Source organism: Hylobates moloch, unplaced genomic scaffold (genome assembly GCF_009828535.3).
Source record: "Hylobates moloch isolate HMO894 unplaced genomic scaffold, HMol_V3 SCAFFOLD_7, whole genome shotgun sequence".
Classification (NCBI taxonomy): Eukaryota; Metazoa; Chordata; class Mammalia; order Primates; family Hylobatidae; genus Hylobates; species Hylobates moloch.
This window is the reverse complement of record NW_026652282.1, coordinates 85030769-85046302: the sequence shown is the minus strand read 5'-3', so window position 1 is coordinate 85046302 and position 15534 is coordinate 85030769. Positions and strand designations below refer to the sequence as shown.

General features: G+C 45.9%; 2 protein-coding genes across 3 annotated transcripts in view; both read right to left on the bottom strand.

Moving 5' to 3' along the window:
• Positions 1-15534, bottom strand: part of GPRASP2 (G protein-coupled receptor associated sorting protein 2) — a 112953-nt gene that overhangs the window by 48595 nt on the left and 48824 nt on the right. The gene's annotated exons all lie outside the window — the stretch shown is intronic.
• GPRASP1 (G protein-coupled receptor associated sorting protein 1) lies at positions 7304-13604 on the bottom strand. Its single transcript, XM_032757319.2, has 4 exons — positions 13515-13604; positions 12885-12952; positions 12486-12563; positions 7304-12204 (listed from the first exon to the last, which is right to left on the bottom strand). The coding sequence occupies exon 4, from the start codon at positions 11868-11870 to the stop codon at positions 7650-7652; it is 4221 nt and encodes a 1406-aa protein (XP_032613210.1). The 5' UTR covers positions 11871-12204; positions 12486-12563; positions 12885-12952; positions 13515-13604; the 3' UTR covers positions 7304-7649.

The window sequence follows — 15534 nt, the reverse complement described above, 5'->3', positions numbered from 1 at the left end:
GGCACTATTCACAATAGCAAAGACTTGGAACCAACCCAAATGTCCAACAACAATAGACTGGATTAAGAAAATGTGGCACATATACACCATGGAATACTATGCAGCCATAAAAAATGATGAGTTCATGTCCTTTGTAGGGACATGGATGAAACTGGAAAATATCATTCTCAGTAAACTATCGCAAGGACAAAAAACCAAACATCGCATGTTCTCACTCATAGGTGGGAATTGAACAATGAGAACTCATGGACACAGGAAGAGGAACATCACACTCCAGGGACTGTTGTGGGGTAGGGGGAGGGGGGAGGGACAGCATTAGGAGATATACCTAATGCTAAATGACGAGTTAATGGGTGCAGCAAACCAACATGGCACATGGATACATATGTAACAAACCTGCACATTGTGCACATGTACCCTAAAACCTAAAGTATAATAATAAAAAAAGTCATAAATAAAATAGTACACTATAAAAAAAACAAAAACAAATTGTCCTTGTATGCAGATAACATGATTCTATACCTAAAAAACTCTATTAATAGAGCCCAAAATCTTCTTAAGCTAATAAGCACCTTCAGCAAAGTCTCAGGATAAAAAATCAATGTGCAGAAATCACAAGCATTTATATATACCAACAGCAAACAAGCAGAGAGCCAAATCATGAATGAACTTACATTTTCAATTGCCACAAAGAGAAGAAAATACCTAGGAATAAAGCTAACAAGGGAAGTGAAGGACCTCTTCAAGGAGAACTACAAACTATTGCTCAAGGAAATCAGACAGGAAATGAGCAGATGGAAAAACATTCTATACTCATAGATAGGAAGAATCAATGCTGTGAAAATGGCCATACTGCCCAAAGCAATTTATAGATTCAGTGCTATTCCCATTAAACTACCATTGGCATTCTTCACAGAATTAGAAGAAACAATTTTAAAATTCATACGGAAGCAAAAAAGAGCTCGTGTAGCTGGGAAAGTCCTAAATAAAAAGAACAAAGCTAGAGGCATCACGCTACCTGACTTCAAACACAAAAACATGGTAAGGCACAAAAAAGGACATAGACCAAGGAACAAAACAGAATCAGAAAAAAATGCACATCTACACCATCTGATAGAAGAAAATCTGGGCAATACCATTCAGGACATAGGGATGGGCAAAGATTTCATGATAAAAATGTCAAAAGCAACTGCAACAAAAGCAAAAATTGACAAATGGGATCTAATAAAACTAAAGAGCTTCTGCACAGCAAAATAAACTGTCATCAGAATGAACAGACAACCTACAGAATGGAAGAAGACTTTTACAGTCTATCCATCTGACAAAGGTCTAATATCCAGAATCTACAAAAACTTAAATTTACAAGAAAAAACTAAACAACCCCATTAAAAAGTGGGCAAAGGAAATGAACAATTTTCAAAAGAAGACATAAATGCGGCCAAAAAAAATGAAAAAAAGGTTCAACATCACTGATCATTAGAGAAATGCAAATCAAAATCACAATGAGATACCATCTCACACCAGTCAGACTGGCGATTATTAACAAGTCAAGAAACAACAGATCCTGGTGAGGTTGCGGAATAGGGATGCTTTTACACTGTTCTTGGGAATGTAAATTAGTTCAAGCATTGTGGAAGACAGTGTGGCAATTCCCCAAAGACCTAGAATCAGAAATACCATTTGACCCAACAATCCCATTATTGGGTATATACCCAAAGGAATATAAATCATTCTATTATAAAGATGCATGCACATGTATGCTCACTGCAGCAATTTTCACAATAGCAAAGATGTGGAATCAACCCAAATGCCAATCAGTGATGGACTGGATAAAGAAAATGTGGTACATGTACACCATGGAATACTATGCAGCCATAAAAAGGAACGAGATCATGTCCTTTGCAGTGACATGGATGAAGCAGGAAGCCATTATCCTCAGCAAACTAATGCAGAGACAGAAAACCCAACACTGCAGGTTCTCACTTATAAGTGGGAGCTGAACAATGAGAACACATTGACACAGAGACAGGAACAACACACACTGGGGCCTGTGGGCGGAGGGCAGCAAGCAGGGAGAGCATTAGGAAAATGAGTTAATGCATGCCAGTCTTAATAGCTAGGTGATGGGTTGATAGATGCAGCAAACCACCATGGCACACATTTACCTGCACATCCTGCACATGTACCCTGGAACTTAGAAAATAAAATAAAATAAAATAAAATAAAATAAAATAAAATAAAATAAAATAAAATAAAATCATTCTGAACCAACTGGGCCTTATTGACATTTATAGAACAATTCACACAATAACAGAAGAATACACATTCTCTTCAAGTACACATAGAATATTTATCAAGATAGACCATATTCTGGACCATAAATGAAGTCTCAGTAAATTAAAAGGATTCAAGTTACACAAAGTATATTCTCTGGCTACAATGTAATTAAATTAGAAATCAATAACTGGAAAAGTCCCCAAATACTTGAGAACTACACAGCATACATCTAAATAACTAACTCCTGCATCAAAGAACAAACTCAAAGAGAAATCAGTAAGTAATTTCAAACTGAAGAAAAATGAAAACACAATACATCAAAAATTGTGAGATATAGTGAAAGTAGTATTAGAGGGGAATTTGCAGTACTAAAATCCCTATATTAGAAAAGAAGAAAGGTCTCAAATCAATGGCCTCAGTTTCTATTTTAAGTGACCAGGAAAAGTAGAGTAACTTAAACACCAAGTAAACAAAAGAAATAATAAATATGAAGGGAGAAACCAAGGAAATAGAAAACAGTAAAACAATAAAGAAAATCAATAAGACTAAACGCTGGTTCATTGAGATTGTCAATAAAATTGATAACCCTCTAGGCAGAAAAATTTTTAAAAAGAGAGAGAAAGAGAAGACACAATTAGTAACATCAGGAATGAGAGAAGTTAAATCATCAGATACTCTACAAATGTCAAAAGAATAATAAAAAACTGATTAACAAGGCTGTAGTAAAACAGATACTCACATATATTGCTGGTGGCAGTAAATACTTATAGTACCCCTTTGCAGGGAAATTGGAGAATACCTAATAAAACTACACACATGCACTTATTATTTGACCCACCAGCACCAGATCTAGCAATCTGTGAAGATACACGTCCAAACATACAAAAATACTGTATATTTTCACAAGGTTATTCCTTCCAGTATTATTTGTAATAGCTTAATATTAGAAACAAATGTCCACTCATAGGAAAGTGAGTAAATAAATTATGGTAGTGACACAATAAAGTACTATGCAGCTGTAAAAAATAATGTGGAAGACATTTATGAGTTGGCTTCAAATCTGTAAAACACAAAAAATATAGAGGTTAATAGGACTAATATAATTTATTTTTTCTAATATATTCTCCTAAAAGAATTTGGTATCATGTGGCTATCTCACAGACCTGAGCTATGACCAAAAGGCTTCAACACCAACTAGGAGGTGTCACCAAGAATAGGTGCAAATCACCAAGTCTAAAGCATTGGCCATAAAACTGAAACAAGGAAGAGAGCAAAGCGTCTACAGAGGGGAATCTGTAAGACAGTCTCTGTAGGTGGTTCTCAGAAAGACCCTCTTCTGAGGCCCTGGACTTTAGGAGGAGGGGGCATCAGATGGAGCAGTAACCCTTGTCATTAGATGAAAAGGAACTGTTGAGAGCACAGTTTGAGACTGGGTCCTTTCAGGACCTCATATCCAGGGCAGATCCTCAGGATGCTGCTGCCTGAGGCTGAGATCCAGAAATTGACTTGGGGGTTGAGAAACATAGAGTATTGCAATGAAAATTCCTATGTGAAGAACCCAAAGTATTTAGGTTCCCTCCTCTTGAGTCTCTGTTTCCTCCTTTCTTCCCTAGAGCTGAAAATTGAGGTTTATTCCTCCCTTGGATTCCCAGCCACCTAGAGCCTTGGAGCAAAAGGCGGATGTCCATGTTCCCCCTCCCCCACTAAGACATGATTAGAGGTTTGGAACTTTCAGCCTTACCCCTTGACCTCCAAGGAGAAGACAGGGGCTGGAGATTGAGCTACTCACCAATCGTCAATGATTTCATCAATCATATCTATGTAATGAAACCTCTACAAAAACCCTAACCATCTGAGATTTTCCAGGTTGGTGAACTCATTCACATTCTGGGAAGATGGTGTACCCCAAATCCACATGGATGGCAGCTTCTGCATTTGGGACCCTTCTAGACCTTGCCATATGTACCTCTTCATCTGGCTTTTAATTTATATTCTTTATAATGAACCAATAATAGGAAGTAGTGTTTCCCTGAGTTCTGTGGGCCCTGATAGCAAGTTATTGAACCTGAGGAGGGGGTTGTGAGAACTCCCAACTAGTAGCTAAGTCAGACAGAAGTGTGGGTGACATGGAGATCCATTACTTGTGACTGTTGTCTGAAGTGGGGGAGGGCAGCCTTATGGGAATGAGCCCTTAACCAGAGAAGTCTGCACTAACTCTGGGTAGTGTCAGAATTGAATTAAATTGTAGGATACCTAGTTGGTGTCCTCAAAGAATAGGAGAATTGCTTGGTGTGAAAAATCCACACATTCTATCCCAGAAGTATTGTGGGTAGAGGAACCATTTTCTTTCACTTGGTACCCAGTGGGTGCATGGGGCAGGGGGAAAGGAGAATACTCGATGTGAAAGAGGACAAGGACTTACCATGGGGCTGCTACCTAGGATGGGACCAAAGAAACACATCCTAAGGAATGAGCAGAGATCACAACACAAGAGAGTAAAGGGTATGCAGAGGGGAACCTATGAGACTATCCATGAAGCAGTTTCTGTAGGTGGTCCCCAGACCCTCCTCTGAGGCCCAAGACAGCAGGGAGAGAGAGCTCACACGGAGTAGCAACGCACTTTGTGTCCCTCAATGGGAATGAGATCCTGCTGCATGGGGCTGAGATCCAGGAATCCCCTTGGGGATCGAGAACCTTGGAGTATCCCAATGAGAAATCCTAAGTGAAGGGCCCACAGCATCTAGGTTTCCTCCCCTCGAGTCTATGTCTCCTCCTCCTTTTCCTAGAACTGCTGGGATTGAGGTTCATTCCTCTCTTGCATCCCCAGCCAGCTGGAGCCTTGGAGCAAAAGGCAGATGTATGTGTTCTCTTCTCCTGCCCTCGTCCACCCTCCGCCAGTTTTGAGCTGGTATCAGCCATCCCCACTGCCTGAATACTGCCAGTAAGAAGACAGAGAGTAGAATGAGTGCGGACGCATAGCTCACGGTTCCCATCCCCACCCCTGCCTTTCCTGATCCAGCACCACAGGTGTTCACGAATTGTCACTTCATCATTTCCCCGCTCTGGGCTCCCCTGAAGCCAACTCCATCCATATGCCCACCTCTCCCACCCACACATAGAAACACACGGCGCTGGGCTGGGAGCCCTGGGATGTTCAAAAGGCAGGAGGCAGCCGGGGGATCCGAGGCACTACCTGCACCCGCATCTAGTCTCAGTCACCGCCTCTCAGGGATGGCATCTGCTGTCCTTGCACCCACCTCCTCCAATAGCAACAGCTGCTTCTCTTCAAAACGCCTGGGGCAGGTAGAGTCTCTGCTTCTTGAGCTCCTGGACAAAAGACAGACCGTCTAAGACGCTCGCGGTTGGCTGAGGGATAGTTTCCTCTACCAAGAAATGCTGTAATTCCAGTCGCCTGAGAAATTAGTTTTCAGGCTGATGAAGCATGGAGAGACACCTACCCACCTTAACATTCCGCTGTTCCCCCCAACTCCCGCTCTGCAGAGCACAGTTGTCGTCCGCCTTTCCTGTACTTTCTGGGTGTAAGAAAACACTCCTCTAGGCCGGCTCAACCCAGAGCCTGGTCACATGACCCACCGGTGACTGTGCAGTCAGCTAGTTGGCCATAGCCCTGGATGACAGTCAGAAGACAGCCTCCGGGGTGCTTGCTAGAAGACCTTCAAGCTCCTGGCCCAGACAGCTGGAAGGAAGGCCGGGCTTTGCTCTGGAGGACCACTGGGCTGGCGAGGAACATTCAATGAGGATTTGGGAGATGAAGTGATTTGTAATATTTTGTATACGACTCGAGCGACATACTAAAACACACGCAAGATCTGTTTTGAAAAATGCTGGTAAGCAAAACAAACATTGAAACTCCAATTTGCACCACCAGGATGATCCCTGTTAAAACTTTTGATTTGTGAAGGGAGGCAAAACTGCCACTTTGCCCTACTTTCGTAAACCTTAGCAAACTAACATCATATTGGAATTTAATTTATATCATTTATAATGAACCAGAAATAGTAACTAATGATAAAAAGCACTTTGCATTCTGAGGCAAACCAAATGTAAAAGGGTCACTGTATCTATTTTTTTTCCCTGAGAAAATAAAGCTTTGCATATTTCCTGTTATCCTGGACTCTCTCCCCAAACCGACTTTATCCGTCTCTTGCTACTGTCTGAACATGTATGTTCCAACCTTTTTAAATGTAAAAATACATGTGGGATGAACTCAGGAACTTTGGTAATTTTACAGTTTGGTCCTTTAAATAATTTTTATTTGACAAGCCAGTTCTTCTGAAATTGTAGTCTCTCTTACCTCTTCATTCCTTTGATACATTTTATATCATTGTAGAATTGTCTATTATTAAATAATATACACTTCACATGAGTTTGGTCAATTTATTCACATTTATTTTTCAAATGGGATCATACTTTCCATGTATGACACCAGTGTTCTCTATTATATGAAATATCAAAAGTGTCGGGGCTTTTCCTAATTTAAAACCCTATACATCATCATGTTCAATGGCTGTATGATGTTGCCTTAACACTTACCATGGTACCATCATGATTAAATTGTCTTCCTGACTCAATCCAATCCCTATGCTTTCCTGTCTTATTCTTTTGCCCTTTAGGTAGTATGGAAGCAGCAGTTGTACTTTGAGCTGTAAAATGCAAATCCTCAGCTCTTTAAAACTTATGTCATCCTCTGTGTTGCTCAATATATTCCTTTCACTCACTCTAGGCAAACAGGATACCTCACTCCCATAGGAAAATTTTTCCTGACTCCATGCTTTTTTTTTTTTTTTACTCCACCAATATCTTTCCCAAACTTCAGAGTCCAACTGAAGTAGCTACTTTTTCTCTGAAGTATGCCCTACATAGCAGCCCCTGGTAATTTTTTGTGTTTAAAGCTGAGAAAAAACTTTTGAAAGGAACTTATTATTCAATATATTAATTATCTCTATGTGTGTTCATGTGTTATCATTGGGTCCGTATTTTAATTTCAAGAAGGGTGATTTCTGCCAACTTTAACATAGAACTTTATTGAAACACAAACAACACTCAAATATATATATATACAGTAGAACGACAATCAGAAGTGTGGCTTATTTATGATGGCTCAGTTCACTATAATCTCAAATACTGAACATCACAATCTGGACAAGACAAATATCAACAAATATGTTTTCAGCTCTAATATTCAGTTGGCATCAGAAAAATGCTCCAGCTTACAGACAGAGTTGGACAAAGTTAGTGTCAGCACTAAAGATATATGTTGCAACACAGAACCAACTGTTAAAATCAAAGCATTACTCAAGGATAGTAACTCAGGAACATAAGGACAATCTGAGGCCAGCAATTAACCATTACTAATTTTCTTGGTCCCCTTCAGGGTCATTTTGATTGTCTGTTTTGCCTTGCAGTTCCTTAGCAAATTTCTCAACTTTGTGGAATGCAGAAATAAGCGGCTCAAGATTGAAATCATCATCAGCGAACACTGTTTCTTTTTTGATATTGTTGCCAATATTCTCAAATATTGCAAGAACAATTTGAATATTGTCATTTGTCTCTTCTCTGTTAAAAAGGCCTATAAATTCTGACACTGCTTCAGCACTGAGTAGTTCTTTCGTCATGAAAAGATTTTCAGACAAATTCAGTAGCATTTTCAAAACATGAAACCTTGTTTTGGCATTGCCTGTAGCTAATAAGGAGAGAAACCCAGACATATAATTGGCAACCACTGTGTGATAGTCGGTAGTAGTAGTGAGATGTCTAATCATCCTTATTCCAGACAGCTGTTCCAGGGAATCCACGCTATAAGCAAGGGTTTCCTCACACACTTTACATATGTATGTCTGAATCATGTTTAGATTCGGATAAGGTGGGGCCATGCGAATCATATTTTCCAAAAAACTTGTTCTAACTCGGGAGGATGGATAATTAAGCAAGGTTTCAATAAGTGAGACAACACCTGAATCTCGAATGAAATCTCGGGTAAATTGAGAAGCACTTCTCATACCCATTGCAATTTTAGATATTTCATGAATAAAAGGATCCCGAATTTTTTCCATTAATAAAAGGAGTTCTTCAAACTCTTCAGAACCAATTTTCAGCTCACATTGTATGCAGTTACAGGACCAACTCTCAGGCTCTGCACTCTCCTTGGCCCTAAGATGCTCTCGAATTTCCTGGACTGACCGGTAGGAAGGATCATACTGAAATGGGAACTCAGGATCAGGCTGATCAGGCTGAAGCAAAGATTCCTGATCTTCCCTTTCTGGGCTAAGTACCATGTTCCTGGGTTTGCCCCCAAACATTTCACAGAATAAAGATGCTGCCTCTTTGGGAAATCTAAAGGGGCTTATAGATGGGAAGCCAACCCTACCCCATGGACCAGGCTTGAACTGAACAGTGACCTCCTCCCAACTCTGAGGCCTGCGTGAAGGATCAGGCTCCTGTTCAACTGAACACGTGGACCTGCAAATGGCCCTGAACACGGGGCTAGGATTTGATTCAAAATGGGCCTCATCTCCTGCCCAGAACCAGGACCCCACTATGGCCCCATCTTCATCAGCTAAAGTCCTGGACTCACAGTTGCTTCCATTGTCAGTCCTGTTATCTACCTCATCTTCAGTCTCAAACCAAGACCCAACAATGGCCCCTTCCTCATTTTCTGGCTTGGACTCACAGGTGGCCACAGTTCCAGTTTCCTTAATGGCTTTGTCTCTAGACCAGAACCAGGACTCAACAATCATCTCTTCATCATCCTCTGGCTTGGATACACAACATGGTCCTGCTTCTTCACTGACTTCTTTTCCATCCCAGAACCAGGACCCAAAAATGGTTTCCTCTTCAGTCTCTGACTCCATCTCCTCTACTGCCTGAGATCCAGCCTCTATACTGGCTTCTTCTTCAGGCCAGAACCAGGACCCAACAGTGATTTCTTCCTCCTCAGTCCCAGGCTTTGACTCAAAGCCGACTCCTGCCACTGCCTCCAGACTGGCCTCTTCTTCCCAGAACCAGGACCCAATAATGACTTCTTCCTCTTCAGCTTTAGGACTGGATTTGCTGGAAAACCCAGCCTCTCTTCTAATGGTCTCTTCTCTGGCCCCAAACCACGACCCAACAATACCTTCTTTCTCAGCTGCTAGCCTGTCTTCTTCTCTAGTCTCAGCAGCTGGCCCTAGTCTGTCCTCTTCTCCAGCCCAGAACCAAGAACCAATAATGTCCCCCTCCTCAGCTTCTGGCCTGGACTCTTCTCTTTCAGTAGCCTCTGAAAGAGCTTCATCTTCTTTCCAGAACCAGGAATTGATCATGGTCTCCTCTTCAGTCAGTAACTTGGGCTCTTCTCCAGTCCCATCTATATTACTCTCTTCTGTAGCCCATAACCAGGACCCTATAATGGCCTCTGGCTTTGTGTATTTTTGGGACCAGAACCATGAATTGACAATGTCCTCTTCCTCTTCTGGCCTAGCCTTCCAACTTCCTCCACTGGCAGGATACATACAGGGTTCCTTTTCTGCCCAGAAGCAAGACTTATTATTGGTCTCCTCAGCCCCTGCCATAAATCTGCATCTGACACCAGTCCCATGCTTCATACTGACCTCTTCTTTGGCTCCAAAACATGGTATCATGGTCTCTTCCTTGGCTCCAAAACATGGTATCATGGCCTCTTCCTTGTCCTCCAGGCTAGACTTGCTGTTGACATCACCCTCCACACAAGCTTCTACTCTGGTCCAAAACCAGGACCCAATAATGGGCTCCTCCTCCTCAGCCCCTTGCATGGTGGCACAGCTAGCTTCAGCCCTACAATCCATATAGGTCTGGTTTTCAGCCCAAAACCAGGACCCGAATATTGTCTCTTCTTCAGCTTCTGGCCTGGCCTCTTCTCCGATTCCAGCCTCTATATCAACTTGTTCTCCAGACCAAAACCAGGGACCAATGACCTCTTCTTCCTCAGACCTTGGCCTGGACTCACAGCTGACCCCAACACCAGATTCCACACTGGCCGCATCAGTGACCCAGAACCACGACCCAAAAATGGTCTCTTCCTCAGCCTCTTGGTTGACCTCTTCATCAGCCCAGAACCAGGAACCAATAATGACCTGTTCATCATCAGCTGCTAGTATAGATTCAGAGGTGGCCTCAGCCCCAGTTTTCATACTGGTCTTTTCCCTAGCCCCAAATAAGGAATAACCAATAGGCTCTCCATCAGTCCTTGGTCTGGATTTACTGCTAGCCCCAGTCCCCATACTGGCCTCTTCTTCAGTCCAGAACCAGCTCCCAATTATGGACTCATCCTCCACTTGTAGACTGGACTCTATGCTGGCTTCATCTGCCATGCTGGACTCGTCTATAGCCCAGAACCAGGTCCCAATGAGGGCTTCCTCCTCTGACCTGGCTTCTTGCTTGGCCCTGGCTCGGGCCTTGGTTTTGGCCTCTTCCTTTGCCATTGCTCTGGCCCTGGCCTCTTTCTTGATCATGGGCCTTGAAAAGGTATTAGCATTTTCTTCAGGCCAGAAACAGGACTCTTTTTTAATTACATCTATAGACCCAGGCATGAAATCAATGCAAGCTTCTCGCTTGGCCCTATGCCTGGCCCTGTTATTGGCCTCCTTCCCAGCTCTCATTTTGGACCTGAATTTGGCCTCCTCTCCAGCCCCAAACCAGGACTCCAAATGGTCTTCATGCTCAGATCCAGAACTTGATTCAACATAGACTTCTTTCTTAGACCTAAACCTGGACCTGCTATTGGGATCTTCCCTAGGCCCAGACCAGGTATTGGTTTTATCTCTGGCCCAGAACCAGGGTGTCTTAACAGACTCATCCTCAGAACCAGAACTAGATGCAATATAGAGCTCCTGGTTAGTTTGCGACCTAGACATGGTATTAGCCTCTTGATTGGCCATGTGCCTGGATCTGGTACTGTCTTTTACCCTATTCCCAGGATGAAATTTTGCAGTGACCTCATCTCCACTCCAGAACAAGGAACTCACAGATTTGTCTACCCATTTGAAATCAGAATTAGGAGAGGCTTCTTGTTTGGATGTAGGCCTAGGACAGCACCAGGACCCCATATTGGTCTCCTCTTTTGACCTAAAAGAAGGCTGGAATCCTGCTTGGTAATGGGCCTTCCTTCTAGGAAAGCTCTCAGTGTCTGTATTAACCAATTCTCTATCCTCAGACAGGTACTTTGTTTTAGCAACCAACACAGAATCAGTACTGACAAGTGGAGAGGCTATGATATTGGTCTGGGAGTTTCTCTCTGTCTTAGACAATCTTTCAGCACCAAATCTGGGCTGAGCCCACATCTGGGCTTCTTCCTTAAATCGTGAAACAGGTATTGCCTTGGCCTTACTCTTAGGACGTGCCCCACCCACTGCACTTGTCTCAACTTTGGTGCTTGCTCCAGGCATAACCTTGGACTTATTCTTGGGCCTTGCCCCAGGCATTATCTGGGCCTGGGTCCTAACCTTGGGTCTGACCACCAGAGGGACATCATTCTCTATCTCAGCCCCACCTACAACCTCTTCCCCAGGCTTCTTTTCAGGCTTGACCTGGGCACCAGACTCAATCTCTGCCCCAGTCATGGTACAAGTTACAAAGAAAGTCCAGTAATATACTCCTCCCCCAGTCTAAACCTCAATCACAGATCTGTCACAGGTTTGTTTCTTCACACTCTGATCTTTAGGTGATTGAGGATATAAGCTTGGAAACAAGAGTTAGAGTGAATATCCAGTCCAGTAGTCACTCAGCCTCCTTCCCAAACACAGTCTCAGTCAGTAATTCAATAATACAGATAGAGTGTAGAACAGGCACAACCAAGCTTGAGGAAGATAGAGATTTCCTGGATGGGTGCAGACCCGTTGAGGGTGGTTGTCAGCAGCAACTCCACCACCAGCAGAGCAGCCACTGGAGGTGGATCTAGGGAGAGAGAATGAAATGGGGCTTTGAGTCTCTTCCAATTGTGTCACCCCATGCAGAGGCATACGCAGTGAGACTGATGTTGAATGCTAGGTGGGACAGCTGGGCTTTGAGAAAGTCTCTCTGGACCGGCTGCCTCCTACAAAACAGGTCCAACAATGGTAGGAAAGTGCGTTGGCAATGGGAGGGGCCAAGAAGCCCCCAGATTGGACCCTAATCACTCCCGGACCCATGCTGGTCTCCACTACCCTGCCCAAAAGTATACCCACTCTCATACCAACCTTCACTGATGTGGTGCAGTTGCCTCCTTCTTTTCTTATTCAAGTAGTGTCAAGCCCCACAGCTGACAGAAGGGGATCCTACAGACAAGTAAACATACAGGAAAGAATGGAGAATGGTAGATAGGCAAGCACTCTGGCCCCTGCGACAAATATCTCTCTTCCCATTCAAGGGTTCAATGTATCTATCGTTTCCTGTGTCCTGGTCCCTGCTCTCAGGTCTTTTCTGAATCACAACCCAACCTACACCTATCTCATGTCTCCTGCAAGAAATAAAAAGGATGCTGGCACTGTGCAAATCCAGCAGAGTAGAAGTGGGTCTGCCCCCACTGGGCTCAAAGCCACCTGCCATGCTCTTTCTCCAACTGTCCCCTGAATTGCCCCCTTCCCCTTCTCACCAACCTCCAGAGCTGTGAGCCAGTCTCCTCCTCCTTGCCTTTCTTGCAGAACTGGCCAGGCTTAAAGCAGGACTATGGACAAACAGATGAAAAAGTAAGACAGGAAATGAGGGGTGGCAGTAAAGCCCTTGGTAGACAGATCAACGCTAAGGATAAGAATCCCCATATCATTGATATCTGTCTTTCAACATTCGGGGTTTTGCTGGTGGAATATTCTCGTTTTATTTAGGCCCTGCTTCAAGGTTCTAGAGATAACAACTCCTCTTGATGTCATACTCTTCTCATTACTCCCTTCTCCAATTCTGAGGATTCACCACTAGGTGCGCCACATCCCCTTGCTCTGCGCAGCATAAAATGGGGGAAGGGCGCCGCATATTCTAGAAAACAGGTTGTGAATTGGTACTTGTCCGTATGTTTCCCTCATCACCCCTACCTCCAAAGCTCACCCTTTCAAGCCCCCAGTTTAGGACCGTGGGGGAGGCAGGTGGGGACGGAAGGTGGGGGAAGCGCCTGGAACACCATTAGAGAGGGGAAGATTAGGAGGTGCTCCTGGATGCCTGACCTACTCTGGTCGCAGTCCCCCACCCCGATTCAGTTCTCCACTGTTTGGCACCCACCCCACATCCCCACACACCTCCAGAAATCCAGGCAATATTCGTGCTTCTCCTTTATTTTAAGCCTCTCCTCTACAGATGCTCGCTGTGTCCTGTCAGAATACGCCAGACCTACCGCGCAGACGGAAGACTTTGACATCAACCTGGAGCCTGTGGGAAGGGACAGCACCCAGGACACGGGGCCCCACAGGCCCCTTTCCGGAATCAGGGCCCGGAGCAGCGAACGCGACCCACCTCCCGCGGGCTAGGCACAGACCTGGGACGCTGGCCCACGAGGGCCTCCCCAGGCGCCCCCCAACTGCCTCCCCGGGCGCCCCCCAAAACGGCTCCCGTTTGGCCATTTCTCCCTCAGGAGCCTCCCCAGCAGCCGTCTCTCGGTACAGAAACCGTCGAGGGCAGCGCGCAGGCACCTGCAAAGCTGGCTGGGAAGCGGTCAGCGCGGTTCTCCTCCAGACGATCTGAGGGTGCCTCTGGAGCCAGCCCCTCAGCCCTTGGTCCGGCCTGGCCCGCACCAGTCACCGCCTCCCCATAGCCAGGGATCTCGGGCACTGCGCACCTCTCTCCAGCGCCCGGCTCCGAACAGATCGTCTCCTCGTTGCCAGGCTGTCCGGGTCCGGGGGGCAGGTTGCCAGCCGGTCCACCCTGGCGGACCACCCCCACACCACGGCCCCCCACCTCACGCACCCCTACTTGCCTTCGGAGGCCCAGAGCTCGGGTCATCGGCCTCCCCCTCCTCTCTTCAGCTCTCCTCTGGCTGCTCTTCAGTTGGATTCCCACCGCTTTCCCAGCGATCCAAATGGCAAAGACGAGTCCCGCCCCCCACGCCTCTGCACCAAATTGGGCAGGGGCTGCGCAGGGGCTGCGCAGGATGCGGCAAGAACCGCTCTCCGCTAGGGTGTCGGGAAGGGGGGCGGAGGGATACGGCGCGAAAGTGGAGGACGCCCCCCTCACAGAACCACCATAGTTCCGACTCAGAGGTGGGCGGGGCCACGACGAGCCCCAGCCTGGGCCTGCGGGTTGGCACCAGGCTGCCTCAGGAGGCCCCCGCGGACCCTAACGTGGCGACGACCACATTTCCGGTGCTGCTATAATATATGGCACCGGCGGGCGGCTGCGGGGCCAGGCGGGGGACAGGATCGCGAGGTCGGGAAGAGACGCGCTGGAGGGAGCAGCGGATGGATACCAAACCGCCCCTTGGTGTGTCTGCACCCCCCGCCCCAACCGCCCCCCTCACAGGGACTGCTGGGTGTTTGCCCTCTCCCTCTCCCTAGTCTGCTCACCCTCCTTCCTGGATGCTAATTGGAGAGGGGGTGTCAGCACTGCAGTGTGGGAGGGGAGAGGCGATTTCAGTCCAGACAGGCCCGGGGTTCTAGGGTGGTCGTCCTGTGCGTTTCTTTCCTAGCTTCGTGGAACCACGCAGGGGAGGAAGATACACCTGCTCTTAAGTGAACTCCGGGGCAGGGGGCTCCCATCAAGGACTCACCACCGCCCCTCTTCTAAAAGAAGGTAGACCTAGACCTCTAACCCTAGGAAACCAACCACTGGTCTGCACCAGACTCATTTCTTTCTGCCACACTGCTCTTTCTCATTACAAATGGTGGCTCACGTTGGCATTGCACCGTCCCCACACTTGCCCCCAAAAGAGGACCTTTCCCTGTCAGGACCCGCAGGAGGTCATAACAGTCCTCTTTCTTTGATGCCACCAGGTAGGGATGGTCCTGGCTCCTCTTCGGTTCCCTGTCAAGTCTTCTCTTGCCATGATATTTGGCAGTGTGGAAATGTGGCTGGTATTCGAACCAGCTTGGATCTCAGCCACCTGCCACAACTACCTGCTGTGTCAGCAGTCATTCTCAGGGGAGGATCCCACCGTGCACCCCCCTCCCCGAGACAAAGCAACCTGGCTCCTTTTGAATCCTCTTCTTTCACCCCCACATCCGTCCTCTACTCTTGAGCCCCACCTTTCCCTGCTTCCTGCATGGGACAGACAGAGCAATGTGGTTAAACACAAAGTTGATGTTGTTACTGTTGTCCATTTGAAAA